General features: G+C 37.4%; 1 protein-coding gene across 3 annotated transcripts in view; it reads left to right on the forward strand.

Annotated features, from left to right (window-relative positions):
* Ppig (peptidylprolyl isomerase G) overlaps positions 1 to 14,006 on the forward strand; it is a 28,159-nt gene extending 14,153 nt beyond the window's left edge. For 2 of the 3 annotated variants that reach the window (XM_040745517.1, XM_040745518.1), the window contains exons 10-14: positions 4,880 to 5,087; positions 6,853 to 7,020; positions 8,853 to 8,940; positions 12,360 to 12,496; positions 12,677 to 14,006. In XM_040745517.1, the coding sequence (XP_040601451.1) occupies positions 4,880 to 5,087; positions 6,853 to 7,020; positions 8,853 to 8,940; positions 12,360 to 12,496; positions 12,677 to 13,778 (1,703 nt within the window). In that variant the 3' untranslated portion in view covers positions 13,779 to 14,006. The remainder of the gene's footprint in view (positions 1 to 4,879; positions 5,088 to 6,852; positions 7,021 to 8,852; positions 8,941 to 12,359; positions 12,497 to 12,676) is intronic. The other variant, XM_040745519.1, reaches the window with a different exon arrangement.
* Positions 14,007 to 20,345: the final 6,339 nt, after the last annotated feature.

Here is a 20,345-nt window from a genome sequence, read left to right on the forward strand (position 1 = left end):
CTGCCCCTTCAAAAGATTGGTATGAAAGGGCATATCAGTTAAATTTTATTCAAAATAACATTGGTGAACTTGAAAAAGAGGGGACTTTAAAAATCTCAGAGCTTTTTAATTCCAATAAGGTACTTTTCCAAAAATAATTTATTTTCTTTTTATAGTTAATGTCTAAAAATTGAACAAATTCTACTACTATGAAAAACAAAACACCTTAGTCTGTTTCTGGTTTTCTTTAGAAGTAATGTATAAGTTAAGATACAGTTCATACACTTGGTAGAAAGAATGAACTTTTAAAATAAAGCAGCTTCTGTGCCAATAAGGTGGCTTTGCAGATACACAAGCCTTGGCAGCCTGAGCTCAGTACTTGAAACCACAAATGTGGAAAGAGAACTGACTCCATGACTTTGGACACACACTGTGGTAAGTTATGTATACACCACACACACACTCACGCCCTAAGAAAATCAGCCATGGTATGGTTTTTTTTATAAGAAAGAATACTAGTGCAAAATAAAAATGGGAGCAGGTGAATGAAAGTTTCTTAATCATGGGGTAAAGTGTTTGATAAAGTCAGATTACTTTAATGGGTATATCATTATTTTCATTTTTATTTTTGGTTAGATAATATATATTTATATATTCCCTGTATTTCTTTTTTTTTTTTTTTCTTTTTCAGATAGGGTTTATCTGTATTGTTTTGGAGCCTGTCCTGGAACTTGATCTATAGGCCATTCTGGCCTTGAATTCACAGATCCGCCTGCCTCTGCCTCCCCCCCCCCTCCCCAGTGTTGGGATTAAAGGCATGTGCTACCAACACCTGGCCTTCTTGCCTGTATTTCTTTGACTTAATAGTCATTGTGAAATAATTTAATTTTCTTTTTTTTTCTGAGACAGGGTTTCTCTGTATTGCTACGAAATAATTTTCTTTAATAAACATCTTTAAAAGTTCAGTATCTCTCACCGTTTTCCCTCTGATTTTTTTTTTTTTTTCTCCCGAGACAGGGTTTCTCTGTGGCTTTGGAGGCTGTCCTAGAACTAGCTCTTGTAGACCAGGCTGGCCTTCAACTCACAGATATCCATCTACCTGCCTCTGCCTCCCAAGTGCTGGGATTAAAGCCATGTACCACCAATGCCCAGCTCCCTCTGATTTTTTATTACTACAAGTACAAATAGATTTTTCAGCTTTTATGTCTGTATTCCCACTCTGGTTTACCAGCTGTAGTGATCTTAGGTCCAGATTAATAATTGTATTGGTGAGACAGTGTAGGCTTCTTTCCACACTAAGCTGACAATATGAGACATTTATGATCTAGAGGAACGTGTCTAGATTTGCATATACTGCCTTAGTAAAACCATTGCTACAGGGTTCTCTTCATCTTTTAGACCTTGTTCCCATATGGTAGTACAGTGCCATTTCTTCATCACTACAGAATGACCATGAATCAAAGACATAGTAACTTCAGAAAAATGCTTTTTTTATTTTTGATTTAGTATGCTTCAATAAATACTGAGTTAAGAAGTACAAAGCCCTTGTTTGAGGACAGCCAGAGCTACACAGAGAAACCCTGTCTCAGAAAACCACAAATAAAGAAGTACAAGGTCGTGTAACAAGGAAGACACAAAAGAGTCCAAAGATACAAATGTTTTTTCTTTTAACCTTGTTGAATTCTCCATACTATTATATCTTCATAGCATTGTAGGCATATTTATCACTCAACTCAACAGTTTACTTATGGCCAGCCTTGTTTTACTTACCTCTAGCTATTTCTTCCCCTCACCCACCTTTACTTTTAAGGCAAGAGTTTGGCTATATTACCAGGCTAGACTCAAATCTCTAGATATGTGTGAGTCATTGCACTCAGCTATTTTCCTATTTGAAGCAAATTCCAGATATATATCAACAGATATTTTACTTTTTGTCCTAAAAAAATGACTCTTTAAAGCCAGGCAGTGGTGGTGTATTCCTTTAATCGCAGGACTGAGGAGGCAGAAGCAAGCGAATCTCTGAGTTTGAGACCAGCCTGTTTTACAAGAGCTAGTTCCAGGACAGGCTCCAAAGCTACACAGGGAAACCCTGTCTTGCAAAACTAAAATAAAAAAAAAAAAAAAAAAACCGACTCTTTAAAAAGATAGCTAGAAGCCGGGTGTTGGTGGCACACGCCTTTAATCCCACACCACTCGGGAGGCAGAGGCAGGAGGATCTCTGAGTTCGAGGCCTGCTTGGTCTACAGATCGAGTTCCAGGACAGCCTCCAAAATAATACAGAAAAACCCTGCCTCAGAAAACCAAAAAAAAAAAAAAAAGAGTAGCAATTTTGTTGTTTGAATGTGGACTCAAATAAGGTTTGAACATTGATGGGGTTTACAGATTGTATTTTGTTAGTTTGTGCCTGGCATAACTGTAGTCCCAGCTGTTGGGAAGTTGAGGTGTAGTATCATTTGAGGCCAGGAGCTTGCCATACATCTGGGTAATTTGTCATGTAGATTTCTCATAATTGTACTTTACATAGTTTTGTGCTTCTATTTCAAATAACTTGGTAGATCCATCCAGAAAATTGATTAAATTCAGCTTTGTTTTTCCCCCAGCCCCCCCCCTTTTTATGAGACTCGGTGTCACACAGGGCTGATTTCTCTCTGTTCTGCAATTGGTTTTCATTCAGTGCCTCATTGGGAGTTGCCCAAAGATATTGTAACAGTAGTTCCTTTCTCACTGTGGAATTCTTCTAATAAAGAGCAGCCTCCCTTTGTTTATTGATAGAGATCATATTGGGGGCGGGGGACGACGACTGGAGAGGTGGCTATGTTTCCAGAGGTTTGGAGTTCAATTCCCAGCAACCACATGGTAGCTCACAACCATCTATAATGAGACCTGGTGCCCTCTTCTAGTCTGCAGGCACACATGCAGTCAAAACACACACACTCACACACAAAAAGTAAATAAATATTTTTTTAAAAAGAAAAATACAGGAAAGGCAATGATTTGGGGTGGGGGGGGGTTTCGGGACAGAGTTTCTCTGTATAGCCTTAGCTGTCCTGGAGCTCTAGACCAGACTGGCCTTGAACTCAGAGATTCAACTGCTTCTGCCTCCCGAGTGCTGGATTTACAGGCATGTGCCACCACCACCTGGTTTATTTATATTTTAATGTATCAATACCACCATTAATTTATGGTAATTTAAGTGTATTTATTTACTGTTTACTAATTTGTTGAAATTCTCCTTTGTGTGTGTGTGTTTATGTTGACCCACTTTTTGCCTGAATAAGTATTTTCAAATCTATCGTTGTACTAGGTTTTTTCTTTTGGGCCACCAACCAAATCCCAAATCATGACACAGATGACACAGAGACTTCTTATTGGCCCGGGCATCTCTCTCTCTCTCTCTCTCTCTCTCTCTCTCTCTCTCTCTCTCTCTCTCTCTCTCTCTCTCTCTCTCCCTCCCTCCCTCCCTCCCTCCCTCCCTCCCTCCCTCCCTCCCTCCCTCCCTCCCTCCCTCCCTCCCTCTCTCCCTCCCTCCCTCCCTCACTCTCTCACTCTCTCATCTCGTTCTTTCCAATTCTAGATTTTTTTTTCTCCTATATGTTCTCTCTGCCTGCCAGCCCTGCCTATCCCTCTCCTGCCTAGCTGTTGGCGGTTCAGCTTTTTCAGGTGCCTTAGGCAGGCAAAGTGAAACAGCAACACATCTTTTCATAAATGCAGCAGAAACAAATGAAACACGTCCTTACATTGTTAAAGAAATGTAGCAGAAACAAATATAACTCATCTTTACTTTTTTTTTTTTTTTTTGGTTTTTCGAGACAGGGTTTCGCTGTATTGTCTTGGAGGCTGTCCTGGAACTCGCTTTGTAGACCAGGCTGGCCTCGAACTCACAGAGATCCACCTGCCTCTGCCTCCCGAGTGCTGGGATTAAAGGCGTGCGCCACCAACGCCCGGCTCATCTTTACATTGTTAAATATTCCACAATGCATACTAGGTTGAGTTAGCACATCTTTAAATGGGTCAAGTTCTACCTATTGAAAAATTCATTGTGTGAAGACTTATGTTAACTAAAAACTTTACTTATATTAATGTTCTTTAAAGCATCCAAGTTTTAAAAAACTTTAAAAATTATTTCCGTACACAGTGAAAATGTTTCGAAAAACCAGAAAAAAATTTTTTTCTGAGCTGACAAGATGCTTAATGGATAAATGTGCTTGCCATATAAGCCTGATGACTTGTTCATTTCCTGAATCTAACTGAAAGTAGAACTCTACAAAACTGTCTTCTGTCCTATGGCACACATCATAGCACATGATAATAATAACAAGTAAAATAATTTTCAGAAGGTGTAATGGCACACACCTTTAATCCCAGTACAGAGGTACAGGTAGGCAGATCTCTGAATTTGAAGCCAGCTTGGTCTACATAGTAAGTTCCAGGACAGCCAGAGCTACATAGTAAGACCCTGCCTCAAAAGAAAAAAAAAATTGATTCCCTAACTCAAAATTTCAACTTGAGATTTTTTTGTTTTGTTTTTCTAAACAGGGTTTCTCTGTGTAACTTTGGAGGTTGTCCTGGAACTCGCTCTGTAGACCAGGCTAGCTTCGAACTCACTGAGATCACCTGCCTCTGCCTCCTGAGTACTGGGATTAAAGGCGTGCTCAAATATTTCTTAAAGTTAACTTGATTTAGTTTTTGGAGCTTGCTCATTTTCAGAAGTATTTTGGCTTAATAGAATTTTTGACTCATTAATCTGGAAATCTGAATTCTAACCCTGAGTTCTGACTGAATTGAGATGACTGGATGAGCAAAATACCTAATACTGGCCTTAATAAGGATCTATAGAAAATGTTTTTATTGACTATCAGTTTGCCTGAAAATTATTGAGTGGAGTCTTTTTGTTTTAAAGTTAAGAAAGAAGAAAAGAAAAGGCATAAGTCATCGTCGTCGTCATCATCCAGTGATTCAGATAGCTCAAGTGATTCTCAGTCCTCCTCTGATTCTTCTGATTCTGAAAGCGCTTCTGAAGAAAAATCCAGAAAAAGAAAAAAGAAACATAGGAAAAACTCCCGAAAACATAAGAAGGAAAAGAAGAAGCGAAAGAAAAGCAAGAAGAGGTCTTTACAGTGCTAGTGCTATCTTGTCTGTTGCATCAGTTATGTAAGAGTGTTAAAATGGGGCTTATAACAGTGTCATGAGATCATGCCACAGAAGCTCTCAGTTAATTGTGTGTTCTCCCAGTTTAATGAAGCTTCTGGTTTTTATGTTACAAGGCTTTCATTTTTGGATTTATTGAGGCATTCCCAGTTCTCCAGGCTGGCCTCAAATTCGTAGTCCCTTCTTCACTGTTGTGTGACAAAACTTTGCCCGGGAATATGCAACACACACATCTACTCTCCCCAGACAGGAAACCCACAATAGACCAGTCTGGATACCACGAAAATCCAAGTTGGCAAATCAGTGAGTGTTACTGAGGTTACTTATAGGAGCAGAAATTACTCAAAGATAGCCACATTACCAAAGCCCAGCCCAGCATAGGTGATAGGTTACAAAGCTGGGAACCTGGAGCACACTGCACAGACTGTAGGCAGCTCAACAGGTTGGAGAGTGTCTTTTCCAGGTGTCTCAGTTGATCTAAACCTCTTCCAGGCAGCTCGGTCATTTTCTGCTTGTTCTGGCAGCTGGTGCAGTCTTAGAATCTTTTGTAGCTTATCTTTTCTGAGAGTATTCTTTGCAGCAAAGTTCTGCTTACTCATGCAGGGGAGGGCCTAGTCAGTCTTGACAGTTTCAGAGACTTCTGAAGCTATTTTCAGTTGCTTACTTTCCTGCTTAAGGAGCTTCTTGCAGGATGGAATGTTTTAATCTCAGAGGAAACTGTTACACAACATCCTCTCAAGTAGCAATAGTTGCAGGTGCACAGCATCATTCTGGGTTTTTGTTTTTGTTTTTGTTTTTTTTGAAGAGATTTATGAGGTAGTTCTGAATTACAGTAAGCCAGCAGTTAGGTTCCTCACTTTGTAGCAGTATATATATATATAGGTCCTTTTATATGTCTTACTCTGGGGAGCAGTATGTGAATTGAGAACAGATGAGTCAGTCGCTACTTTATTTTCTGCTTTGTTTGAAATGTGTTTATATTAAAGCTTAATTTTACCTATTATCTCAAAAGCGACTAATTTCTTTAGCCTGTATTTTGCACAAAATTTTGTTTTTGTGTGTGCATAGGTGTTTGTATGCTGTGCCCACAGAGGCCAGGAGAGGACATCAGATCACCTGGAACTAGAGTTTCAGATGGTTGTGAGCTGCCATGTGGATGCTGCCTATTGAACCTGTGCCCTCTGGAAGAGCAGCCAGTGCTTTTCACCACTGAGCCACCTCTCCAGCCCCGACCCTGTATTTTAAATTTATTAGGATATATTTTCTACAGGATCTCATAGTTTAGATCTGTCTTTTAGAAAAGTACTTTTGAGTTTGATAACAAATGAGTTTTTGTTTGGTTGAGTTGGTTGACTGGCTTGTCAGAAGTGAAGGAAGTTTTTTTGATATATTTTTTTCTTTTTTTTTGCCACATGATCACATCTTTAAAAGGGACAGGTTGCTATATGTATTTGATATTAATGAAATGCTGTGCTGATGAGATGGCTTAGCATGTAAAGGCACTTGCCACCAAGCCTGTTGACCTGAATTTATCCTGGACTCAGAGTGAAAGGGGAAGACTGATCTCTTGCAGGTTGTTCTCTGACCTCCACGTGTATACCATGGCACACATACTTGTGCACACACTAACTGAAAATGTAATTTTAAAAAAGGATGTTAACAGCTAGAAATTTTAGTTAGGTTCGTAATAGCCAAATGTAACTTACTTTGATTTTACCCGTTAAGTCCATCTAGTGAAAGTGAAGCAGAAAATCTTGATGCACAGCCCCAGTCTACTGTCCGTCCGGAAGAGATCCCTCCTATACCAGAAAATAGATTCCTAATGAGAAAAAGTCCTCCTAAAGCTGATGACAAGGAAAGGAAAAACAGAGAGAGAGAAAGAGAAAGAGAGTGGTATGTGAATGTATAGATTTTATAGTATATTGTTGTATATTACCATACAAGTTTTGTTTTTGTTTTTGTTTCTGAGACAGGGTTTCTCTGTATTGTTTTGGAGGCTGTCCTGGAACTCGCTCTGGAGACCAGGGTTGCCTCGAACTCACAGAGATCTGCCTGCCTCTGCCTCCCGAGTGGTGGGATTAAAGGTGTGTGCCACTAATGCCTGGCCAAGTTTTCTTTTTTGACAGTATTTAAATGATGGCCTTATCCCAATGAAATCTTTTTTAAGAAAAAAAAAAAGATGCTAGCAAAGCTCATTTGTTTGCTAAATTACTAAAAAATTACTTTGGTTACCAGCAGATTTTGAGGAAATAAGATCTGCAGTGAGAACTTATATGTGTTAGGTGGCATTGCAAATGGCATTAATAATGAGATAGTGTTAAACCAATAAAACAACATGGTATTTTGGTATGTTGCTCATATGTACACATTTCTAAAATGGTTTATTTTGCTATTTTTTGATTATGTGTATATATGTGTACATGAGTGCAAGATCCCTCCTATACCAAAAATTCCTAATAAGTAAAGGTCCTCCTGAAGCTGTTGATAAGGAAAGGAAAAACAGAGAGTCATTGCAAATTATGTATTTTTCCCTGTGCCCTTATGGTTTAAGTAGAGAATTGATTCCTTACAAGTTGTGCAAGCATGAGAACCTTAGTAACCTTAGTTTCATTGCTGAAATCTCTGAAAAAAAGCTGGGTGCCGTGGCATGCTTGTGATCCCAGTTCTGGGGAGGTTTAGATGGATGAACCTTTGGGTTTTGCTTACCAGTCAATTTGGCCTATCCAATAAGCTCCAGGCCAATTAGAGACCCTCTTTCAAAAAACAATTTGAATGGTTCCTAAGGAATGACTGACAACCAAGGTTGACTTTAGACCTACCCACACAAATAGGTGCACCTGTATTTACATACACATGCATTCACAAACATACACACTTCATTGTTTTATAAATTTATATAAAGCGGAAAGTCTTGTTTTCCTAACCTGACTTTATACTGTAATGAAAGTTGGGATGTTCAATTATTTTGAATATTTTTCTGCATAAATCTTATTACCAATTCTATTGTTTTTTTATGAGTCGTTTTAACAATTACATGTGAAAATTAAAAAGAAATTGAAATCTTTCTTAATCATGAATACAATTTTAAAATTACAAAATTCTAAGCATGGTACAACAAAAATATGCCATGCTTTTCATAGTATACAAAAATAAAGGTTTTGAAATTGGAGTTTTGATTTATTGAGTTTATTTTTCTACTAGTTTGGAAGAGAATGTTTTTTAAGGAAACAAAAGATTAAAGAAAAACTATTTGACTTCAACGAATATTATTAGTGAGCTAATTTTATATATAATTTAAAACCAGTTTCACACTCAATGTATATCATAATATGAATGATATTTAGCCAATTCAGATCCACTTGTCTCTGTCTAATTTACATTGCTTAATTTCTCCAAAGATGTCTTACTAGTGCACAACTGCTCGTAGGCAATTACGAAACATTTTGGAATAAGATAGTCAATTTCTTTCTCTTTGGAAGCCCCTCTGGGCTAGTATATATGGGTTTCCTTAGCACTATCAAATTAGTTTCACCTTACTAATAAGTATTTCTTTCCAAAATTATTCACATTCAGGGTGGTGTAACCATATGCAGTAATGCTTACTGGGATCTGGTAGCAATTTCATTTATAAATTAAATGTATTCATTTACTTCAGTAAAGCTATATTTTCAAGATTCCTCTTTATGAAAGTAATGTGTTTCAACTTTGCCTTTGCTTGCTTCTAGTAATCCACCTAACTCCCAGCCAGCTTCATACCAGCGACGGTTCTTAGTTACTAGGTCTGGCAGGAAAATTAAAGGAAGAGGACCAAGGGTAGGTGATTCTTTGTCAGAAATGTTCATAATACTGCATTTATCTTTTTAAAAGAGTTTAGAGTGTTCAATGCTAGAGTGCTTGAAGAACATGTTTACAGCCCTGGGTTAAAATCCCTAGTACTACGAGGAAAAAAAATTGAATGGTTTTTTGTTTTGTTTTGTTTTGTTTTTTGGGGGGTGGGGTTCAAGGCAGGGTTTCTCTGTGGCTTTGGAGCCTGTCCTGGAACTAGCTCTTGTGGACCAGGCTGGTCTCGAACTCACAGAGGTCTGCCTGCCTCTGCCCTCTTGAGTGCTGGGACTAAAGGTGTGTGTCACCACCACCCGGCAGAAGTGCCATTTTACTATTCAAGTTACTAAAACTATAGGAGACATGCATGTTTTGAATTATATATCCCTTTCTTTTTTTTTATAAGGATTTATTTTATTACATATACAGTGTTCTGCCAGGAGAGGGCACCAGATTGAATTGTAGATGGTTGTAAGCCACCATGTGGTTGCTGGGAATTGAACTCAGGACCTCTGGAAGAGCAGTCAGTGCTCTTAACCACTAAGCCATCTCTCCAGCCCCCTATATATCCCTTTCTTATAGTAACTTTTACATCTTGGTAATTCTAAATTGAAAATAGATTATAAATTTACATGCTGTAAAATGGAATTGAGTTGGATGTGGTGAGTCATACCTTAGGTGACTAAGGCACAAAGACTATTGTGAGTAAGTTCCAGGCCAACTTGGGCTACAACAGGGGACCCTGTCTCAAAAGCATGTAAATAAAAATCAGAATATAAAGGGTATTGAAGTCTTTTGACTTTGGTAATTCCTACCCATCATATCTCTATTACCAAAAGCTAAATAAAAGTTGATGGTTGCATTTCTTTCTGTCTGTCTTTCTCTTCTTTTTTTACTAAATCTTTCCACTAGAATTTAAATGACTTCTTTCAAAACTTTTTTTAGAAATTTGTCCATACTTTATATATCTTCAATCTTTCCTTCTTAACCAGTTTTTTCTGCTTTCTATACTCTGTTGAAAACAGTACTTCCTGTCTGGTTGTTTTCAATTTACAAAAGCTATTGAATCGTTTTAGTCATTACTTAATCTCACCTTATAATATTCTCTCCATATTGCTTTAATTTTGTCTTTTCCTATCTCCCAAGCCAATCTATGTTAGACTGCTATTTTGCATCCTGTACATGTCCTTTTAAAATCAGTGCCAAGGCTCTAGTTCGTTTAAAATGTATGCTCCTTAGAAGCCCTTTAGTCTCCTGGATGGCTGGTGATTCACAGTTCCATCTGTTGTTGGCACCAGAGGATTATTTGGCTGCCGAGCACCCCAAACTTGCCATGAAGAAAGCTCAGCATGACCATGTGCTTGCTCTTCAGAGCTCCTGTCCCTTTAGGCTGTTGCTCATAGTGACTAGTGGCACCACCTGTTTGCCTGTCTCACCCTAAGCCAAAATCATTTTCCTTCTCTTTCCTTTCCTAGTTTTACAACCTTGTACGTCAGCTCCTGCCATTTCTTTCTCTCGCTACTCTGATGACATGCATTTGTTTCTATAAAGTTTTACTCATAATAATGCTGTGTCAAATATAAATGGCTTCCAAAGTTTATTTGGTAGGTTTCGTTTCTGTTTTATCCATCAGTACTGGTTTAAACTTAAACCTTAAATGGATCATATGTGTTATATTCATGAATTTTAGTTCTTTTAGAAATTAAAACTAAGAAACACTCAGCACAAGTATAAGTAGCTATGAAAGTAGTTACATCAAAAAGCATGATTTATGGTTTCTGAGTGATTCTACCACATGATCATGAAGAGGCAAAAGTGGGAAAGGCAGTGGTCAGGGTAGTCAAAAAGTGCACATCTGGGGGCTGGAGAGATGGCTCAGCAGTTAAGAGCACTGATTGTTCTTCCAGAGGTCCTGAGTTCAATTCCCGGCAACCACGTGGTGGCTCACAACCACCTTGAATGAGATCTGATACCGGTAGACAGAAGGCTGTATACACAATAAATAAATAAAATATTTTTTAAAAAAAGTGCACATCTGGCTGTGACATAGCTCCAGTGAGAGTATTTATTTGCCTAGTATGCAGACAACCTTAGGTTTGATCTCTAGCACTTTGAGCATTGAGCAAGTCTGGTGTATTATTCCTGTAGTATTGACTTTGGGATAAATAAAAAGTAGTTACCACAGACTGAGCCCTCACAGAATCTGTCTTTTTTTTTACTTCATTGGTAGGGTCTAGTTTTACTTTCTCTTGGAATTTTTAGAGTTAACCATACTTGACCATCTTGTGATCATTTCTAAAATAATTCTGTTTGTTTCTGTCCCAGAATTTTCAATATGGAGGTTTCTTGTAATAGTCAATATTTTGTTTCATCTTTGCTTAGGTAACTTAGCATTAACATTCTTTTATTTCCAGCTTTTATTATTTTACATGATCACATTCCTATAACTATGTCAAGTCTCTTCAATTGTTTGAGCATCTTTTCTCATTCTATAATCATTGTGTAGTAATTTAATGTATGTGATTATATATCTATTAATTTACTCCTCTAACTCTAATGATAAGTTCCCAGAGATCAAAATCTATATCTTTGGCTCACTTTGGTAATGTTAACCATCTGAAGAGCTGAGTAAATGTTGGCTGAATAAAGGGAATTCTGTGTGTTTATAATATTTGCCTTGGAGGGTGATGTATATGTAACATTCAAATAATAATTTAAGAGTAGTGAATATACCAAGTACTCTTCTAGCACCAGTTAAGTAGGACTGTTCCTAGAAAGATGTGAAAAGCCTTAGTTGCTGTGGGCAATGTTTCTTACTTGGAATTTATTGTAAGACTATTTTCAGGGTTCTCTGCCTGAGACATTTGATTATGTTGAGGATTAGATTCTAGAGTCTGATGTATGTTAAGCATATATTCTTACCTTATTCCTAATTTTGGGTTTGTTGGGTTCTTTGTGTGTTTTTTCCCCCTGAGATGGGGTTTTCGCTGTGAAACAGTCCTGGCTTGGCCTCGAACTCACAGAGATCTGCCTGCCTCTGTCTCCCGAGTGCTGGGATTAAAGGCGTGCACCACCAACGCCTGGCCTAATTTTAACATTTAAGTAGGAGAAAACTTATTCATTTTATTTCCACCTCGAAGTAAGTATGTGGGCTCAAGGGATGGCTCAGAGATTAAGAGCACTGATTGCTCTTCCAGAGGTCTTGAGTTCAATTCCCAGCAACCACTTAGTGACTTATAACCATCTATAATAAGTCTGGTGTCCTCTTCTGGAATGCAAACAAATATGCAGTTGGAACACTGTATACTTAATAATGAATAATTCTTTTTTTTTTTTAAGTATGTATCTTAGCTATGGTATTGTTTTTAAATTTTTATATGGTCTTTTTTTCCCCCTTTTATTTTCTTAAGCGTTATCGAACTCCTTCCAGATCCAGATCAAGGGATCGGTTCAGACGAAGTGAGACCCCTCCACATTGGAGACAAGAAATGCAGAGAGCTCAGAGAATGAGGGTGTCGAGTGGTGAAAGATGGATCAAAGGGGATAAGTAAGATTTACCTGTTATTTCAAATTAGTGATTTCTTTTTACTGTTGTACGCAGTTATTTTATTAGGAGCCATTGTATTTCTGTATACCTTACAGAAAACACAGTAGCATTATAGTTTGTAATTATACTGTTCTTTTCCTAATAATATTTCCAAATATCTTTTCTTCCTTCACTTTTTAGGAGTGAGTTAAATGAAATAAAAGAAAATCAAAGGAGCCCAGTTAGAGTAAAAGAGAAAAAAATAACAGAACACAGACACATGTCTGAGAGTCCAAACAGAAAAATAGAAAAGGAAAAGAAAGTTAAAGACCATAAATCTGAAAGCAAAGAGAGAGACATCAGAAGAAATTCAGAAAAGGATGATAAATATAATAAAAACAAAGTGAAGAAAAGGGGCAAATCCAAAAGTAGGAGTAAGAGCAAAGACAGATCCAAAAGTAAGGAAAGAGAATCAAAGCATAACAGACATGAAGACAAGAGGATGAGGTCAAGAAGTAAAGACAGGGATCATGAGACTATTAAAGAAAAAGAAAAACAAGTGGATTCTAAAGGGAAAGATCAGGAAAGGAGTAGAAGCAAAGAGAATTCTAAACAGGTAGAATCAAAAAGTAATGAGCATGATCATAGCAAAAGTAAAGAAAAGGATAGACGTGCACAGTCTAGGAGTAGAGAACATGATCTAACTAAAAGTAAACACAGTTACAACAGTAGAACAAGGGAGCGAAGCAGAAGCAGGGACAGGAGCAGAAGAGTACGCTCTAGAAGCCATGACAGAGATCGCAGCAGAAGCAAGGAGTACCACAGGTACAGAGAGCAGGAGTATAGGAGAAGAGGAAGGTCACGGAGCCGGGATCGGAGAACTCCAGGACGATCAAGAAGTAAAGACAGGAGGAGAAGAAGGAGAGATTCCCGGAGCTCAGAAAGAGAAGAAGAAAGTCAAAGTCGAAACAAAGAAAAATATAGGAGCCAAGAAAGTAAAAGTTCACACAGAAAAGAAAATTCTGAGGGTGAAAAGAGAATGTACTCTAAAAATCGTGATCATAATAGCTCAAGTAATAACAGGGAAAAAAAGGCTGATAGAGATCAAAGTCCAGTAGTGTTGAAACCAAAACAGAGCAGTCAGGACAATGAATTGAAAAATCAGGAGGAAGAGAAGACCAGATCCCCAGTGGAAAAAGAAAACCAAAAATCAAAGGGTCAAGAAAATGACCATGTACATGACAAAAATAAAAAATGCGATCATGAGTCAAGCCCCGGAACAGATGAAGACAAAAGTGGATGAGTGAGTTGTGTACACTTATTTCCTTCCTGTCTCAAATTTTAAGTTTTCTAGACTTAACTGTTGAATCTCTTTTTTGTTGTTTTCATTGTTTTGGGGTTGTTTTATGTTTGTCTCCCCCCACCTTTTTTTTTTTAAATGTGGACTTCATTGAGTTGATCTTTTGATAATCTGCTACCTGGATAATTTGTACTGCTAAAGTTTTAATAAACTTGAAATGAAAAAAAATCACTTTGGTGTAATATTGTGTGCTATGTTTAACTATCTTATGTATTCATTTTGTGTTGCAACAATTAATGAATAGCAGCCTACTTTGCTTAATCAGCCATTTAGAAACAAGCTTAACTGTTGGTTGCAGTATATTGTTAGACAAGTTTGTGCTTCTTTTGATAAAAATCCCTTGAGAAACCAGTAGAAGTTTTGTATAGTTTTTTGTTTTGCATTTATAATTCATAGGCTTACAACAGTTTCTTTTGATTATACAGAAGCAGGATCCTTATGTGACTTAAATCATCACTTTTTACAGTTGTTTTTGTACTTTAGTTGCTTTTCTTGTGCTTCATACCTTATACTTTACAATTTCAACTATAGCTTGTTTCTTAGTACTGTCCTTGTCTCTCTGTGAGCTATAAAAACAAGATAAATGCTGTTTTCGGTTTATGTACTGGTTGAGCTTGAGTTGCTGTTATACAGCATTTGACAGAAATTACACCTTGGAAGATCAGACTAATTTTCAATTCTTTGTTGGTTGATGTGAAGAACTGAAATTGTTGCTTTTTAAGAACATTACCCTTTTCTACAATTTAAAAAATACATTTCTCATTAAAAACATACTACTTGTGTAGGTACTTCTTAAGCTAGACAGATTCTAAAAAGCATTAGTATTGGAAATAAGATTTCCCTATTTTGGATATTAGCCTGTGTCACATTGAGTGTTAATTCTGCATGGGTTTTTTGTTGTTGTTGTTGTTGTTTTTTTAACTTGGACTAACTTCTCTAATTCTCATAGTTGTGAATATGAAATGTCAAGAAGATGCATCTTTCTATATACGTACCACGATAGGCTGCAGCATGTTTGTGACTCTGGTTTCCTTCTGTTCAGATGGCTTTAGACCAGTTTACTGTTAACATTATTTTAACTTGGCATGTATAGCATTGCCATATAAAGTAGAATAGAAAGTTGCAAAATATGATACCGTACAGAGTTACACACTAAACATATCCAAAGTCCATTCAGAATTTTGTGTGTTGTATTTTGCTATTTTTGTGATATGTGGCCTTTTATTCTGTAATATTCTTCTAAATAAAACATTGAACATCTAGCAAACACAAAACCTGCCTCATTTGAGAAGTATTTCAAAACTCCAATAGTAGCCTTTAGAAAGTTTTGTACTTTAATATTTGTCAGTATAGTATCAACTCTTACCAAGGTAACTTCTTGGTAAACTCAGTAGCTGCTCAATGCTATTTGTACTGAATAAAATGATGCCTAATATACTTCCCATTATTGATTATTATGGTAAGATATTTGCGATGTAGCTGGTACAGAATGAAGGGTGCAGTGATTTTAAAGCTGTTTGGAATATCCTAAAACAAATACCCATGGTGGATTCTTTACAAATTGTTTTTCTTGATGAGAAAACTTAGTACATATATGATCTGTTACATGTCTTAAATCAAGTTGATTGTGTCTTAGATTCCGTGAATTGTGTATATCCTAAGCTATCTGATCTTTAAGACGGAAATTTCTACTAACATTTTAAAATCCACACTAAGTTAAATAGCCTTTTTTTTCCTGGTCCTAGAGCTTTTATCTGTTAGCATATATATAAACGAGGACTTAACAGTTCTTTAAGAAAGTAGGCATGGAAGAAAATTAGTAATGTCTGTAATATCCTCCTCCTGTTTGGGTTATCAAAAGAGCAGCTCTATGAAGAGCATTTATGGGATCTCCCACCCCTGCTTTGTTAGTTTTTTGTTGTTGTTGTTCTTTTCAATAGAACAGATCTGGGGTGAGGAGTTGAGAAGACTAATCATCCAGATTTTATTTTTAAAATGTAAAGAGCATTGAGAAAACTACTTAACAGCACTAATTGTACCCCAAGATCCACAGTTGATCTCATTGCATAAAACGCAAATCCTTGTTTTAGTGGTTTTGTTAGTAGATTTTTTAGTTTTTACTTACACATCATTTCCCATTTCAGTTTTCCTATCAAATTGGCTTTATAGAAATATATGGGTCTACAGATAATTTGTAATTTTGTGTTAATACCTTTAAAAAAGTATTTTCACTTGTTTTTATTGCTTGATTCCAAAGCTGAGGAAATTATTTCAATATGTAAAACTTTAATGATCACTGTATGAATTCTTTTTCTGGGTAAGCTGTCTACCACAGAAATTGACACTGCAAGGAGACTGTTAGTGAAAGTAAAGATACCTTTGCCATTGTCACTGGTACAAAATGGACAGTGCAGTAAGGATGAGACTGATGACTCAGAACAGATACCCACAATGCGTTTGTGCCAGTAAGGAAGCCACTAATTGCTTTAAATAGTCTTTGACTTATAGTTGATGCTATCATCGAACTAGTTTTCTTTTAAACCACTTTATTGGAGCCTTTAGAATTTGTCAAGAATTGATCTGCTAGCTCTTTCTTTGCCCCAGTGTGATCCAGATGCTCACTGGCTCTGCCAGGTGGCCTTTGTTTCCTAGTGGAAGGTGTTCAGCTAAAAATGAAAACCTGCCTCATGTTCTGGATAGGCACATTCTGGGTTTCTGGTTTTGGGGGTAATAGTATTAACTGATGCTTCTCATTTATTTTCTATTGGGTATTTAGAGCAGTTAGTATGATAGTGGTTGGTTGTACTCTGTTCCTCGTGATGGTAGTTTTCATCACAGAACCTTTTACAGTAAATCTCTGTAAAAATTGGTTGGACTTCTTCCTTCTCCAGAAGGGACTTAGACTTAACTGATTGGTATAAGAACTAAATGAGCATTTTTTCTGTCTTCTGTTTCTATTTACTGTAAAATTATTCCTTGTATGATTTGTGTTTACAGTTGGCAAATTGTGTAGTTTGATAGAAGTATATCCCAGGTGCTGGTTGCCATCACTGCCTGCAGTGGGCTTCTCAGCTACTTTGAAAGGGATTCACCTGCTCTGTGACAAAAAAACAAAAAACTAGTATCAACAACAAATTACATTAAAGAACAAACAAAACAGCCATCCAGGCCGAAGAAGGAACTGGTAAGGGCTTTTGTTCACCTCCGTTTCCCCCCAGTGCTAGAGGGTGTAAGGGTATTGGTTTATGTTTCTGTTTGCTTTTCTTTTTCTTTCTAGACAATTCCATGTTACTGAAAGCACATGCTCTGTATTCTCTGTGTCCCCTCCTGTGTGTTTATAGTATTTTTGAAAGATTGATAAATAAATTGGGTATTTCGTGGCTGCTCTCTGTGGAAGGGGAAAGCATAATTAAGTTAATGCACTTCTTTTCCTAGCTCCAAAGTCACTGTGATGTATATTTTTAATGGAATTTAGAAAACTTGTTTTCTCAATTGTAAATTAGTTTAAATGCTGCTTCTCTTATTAGTCTCGTATGTTGGACTGTTTTCTGCAAATGACATTTTACAGAATCTAAACTTCAAAACTGTATTAACTTTTATAGTTAAACATTGTATTAAATAAAGTATACTATAATAAACAATTTGAGATTGCATTTTTAACTGTTAGTCTTTTATTAAAAATTAAATGACAATAAAATATAACCAAAATTAAAGTCATTTTTGAGAAAAAAAAACAGGTAATTAACAAAATGGATCTTTAAGAATTTATTGTGCACGGTAGCTTATACCTTTAAGTCCAGCACTTGGGAGGCAGAAGCAAGTGGATCTCTGAGTTCAAAGCCAACCAGGGCTGAATAGCGAGGTGGTGCAAAGAGTAAAGGTGATTGCTGCCAAGCCTGGTGATTTGACTAAATCCCTGGGACCTGCATGGTGCAAGGAGGAACGGATGCCCACAGATTGTCCTTTGAGAGCATGTACCATGGCGCGCATGTGCTTTCCCAAAACAGAGGCAAAAAGTGTAAGAGTTTAGAGTAAATTCTAGTTCAAACATTTAAGCATAATGTTTCAGTTTGGTAACTATCTTAGCAAGTTTTGGATTTGTATTACTATCTTACTAAAATTCTATTTGCTTTTTAATTATTCTTTAAATAATTCTTTTAATTATTTAATTCCCCAGGGTTAGAAACCATGCAATTTTTCCTGTGTCTGTTTTTTGTTGTTTGTGTAATAGGTTTTGGGTTTTGTTTTTAATTCCAGGCTGACTTCAAAGTCAGTATGTTGCCAACAAATTAAAAATGAGCTATCACTCAATTTATTTGATACTAGGGATTGAACCTAGGGCTGCATACATGGTAGGTAAATACTCCCAATGACTATGCCCCCACCCCCTGTCAAGTTTTAATACTAGCTGCAAAGCCATTTATTTTACTTAATTTATTGTAAAAGCAATTTTACTTTACATAACCAATCCCAGTTCCCACTCCTCCCACTCCTGCCTTTCCCTCCCCTTCCCCCCTCCTCCACTATAAAGCCATTTGTAGTGTTGTGTGTGTGTGTATGTGTTGAGTTGGTATCACGCTATGTAGATAAGACTAGCCTTGAACCTAGGAGAAAGCCACCTGCCTCTGCCAAGTGCTGGGATGAAATGTGTGCACAGCCCTAAAGCTATATTTTTAAGATTTGTAAGACATGTTTAGATTTTTTTGGTTTAAATTTAGATAATGTTTAGGGAAAATGTCCACAGGAGCTAATCATTGAAAATATGTGTATTTTTTAACGTACAGGTAAAAATATTGTGGTTTGTATTATTATGTTAATGGACATACATTACCTTGCCTTTACATTTCAGTAATTATACCATAACTATCCCTAAACAAACAAAAATTGCCTAGCAGCTATGCTTATATAATAGTTCACAGAGCTAAAGTATCCTAGAAATGTTTTGAGGTTTTGCTCTGTAGCCTAGGCTGGCCTCCTTTGTGGGGTGTGCATACATGTATGCATGCATGCATGCCATGTGCACCTGAGATCAGAGAATAGTAGTTGGTTCTCCTCTACCATGTAGGTTCTGGGGTTCAAACTCAGGTTGTCAGGCACAGTGACTAGCACCTTTACCTGCTGAGTCATCTGATCAGCCCATACCAAAGACTTTTCAATATTAGACTCACAGGTATGACTGGCTTACTTTCATTCTTTTTATTGGCTATGGAGCAGTTTCTCAAGCCTTGAAGTCACCTACCTCTTTGCTGTATTACATCTGTGTGTGTGCCTTGAGTTTTATTCCAGTAAATTTAGTGGCTTTACAAAGAGTCATCAAAGGAATATCTCATTCAACATAAACTACCATAAGCTAGTGGTAACCCTTGGAATCTTGCAGATAGCAAATACTGTGTGTTTCCTTCAACCTGGTCTACACAGTTGCATTCCAGGACAGCCAAGGACTACAAGGAGAAACCCTGCCTCAAAATATCCCATTTGCCCCTTTGAGTTCATTGTGGTCTCAGGACACATTTATATACAATTTAGGAATCTGTTATGTTCTTTTTAAATGACTGGTGCCTTTTTTCTTAAGAGTTTAAGTTTTTACTTTATTCACAGACAGGTCTGCTCTCTTAAGTAGTTCTGGGTGTCCTGGAACTCACTATGTAGACAAATTTCAAACTCACAAAGATCCCTGTGCCTCCCAAGTGCTGAAATTAAAGGTGTGTGCCACCACACCTAGCTGAGCTTGGGATAAAGTAAACTTGACAGTGATTCAAGGTAAACAGCCCAACCATTTTTCAAAGTCTAGGTGGCTATCGCCATCCCACATATCACAGAACTACTGTCTTGAGTTTGGGAGTCACTGCACTGTGCAGTCTAGGTGTTACGAAGTTCTGAAACATGCAAATTTTCTTATTTTTGCTTAACTGGTGAAGGAGATGTGTAATCCTACCCCCCTCCCCAGGATAGTGACACCAAATTTTGCTGTAGGATTTGTAGAGATGGCTCAGCAGATGAGAGCAGTGGTTGCTATCTGTGGGAGGCCTGCCCTTTTGGAAGAGAAATGGAGGAAGAGGAGTATGTAGGAAGAGGGTGCAGAGTTGGAGATGGAAACTGGTCAGGATGTAAAAAAAATACCTTGCTCAGCCTAGATACAGTGGGGAGGGCCTTGGTTCTGCCTCAGGTGGTGTGACAGACTGTTGATTGCCAATGGGAGGTCTTGTCCTCTCTGAGGCATGGCGGGTGGGGGGGGTAACAACTGAGTCTGGCAGAGAGAAAAGAAAAACACCTTTGATTTTAAAAACAAACAGTACGGGCTGGAGAGACAGCCCAATCTGTAAGGTGCTTTGTTATGCAAGTCTGAGGACCTGCATTGGATTCCCAGCACCCATTTAAAAAGCTGAGCATAGTGGCATGCATTTGTAATCCCAGCACCTGGAGGAGGGAGAATGAAGAGAGAAGGACCTGGTGGTCCCAGTGAGACTCTGCCTCAAAAAAAAAAGATGGCTCTTGAACATCAAAGGTTCA

This window comes from Mesocricetus auratus, unplaced genomic scaffold (genome assembly GCF_017639785.1).
Source record: "Mesocricetus auratus isolate SY011 unplaced genomic scaffold, BCM_Maur_2.0 Super-Scaffold_100004, whole genome shotgun sequence".
Taxonomy (NCBI): domain Eukaryota; kingdom Metazoa; phylum Chordata; class Mammalia; order Rodentia; family Cricetidae; genus Mesocricetus; species Mesocricetus auratus.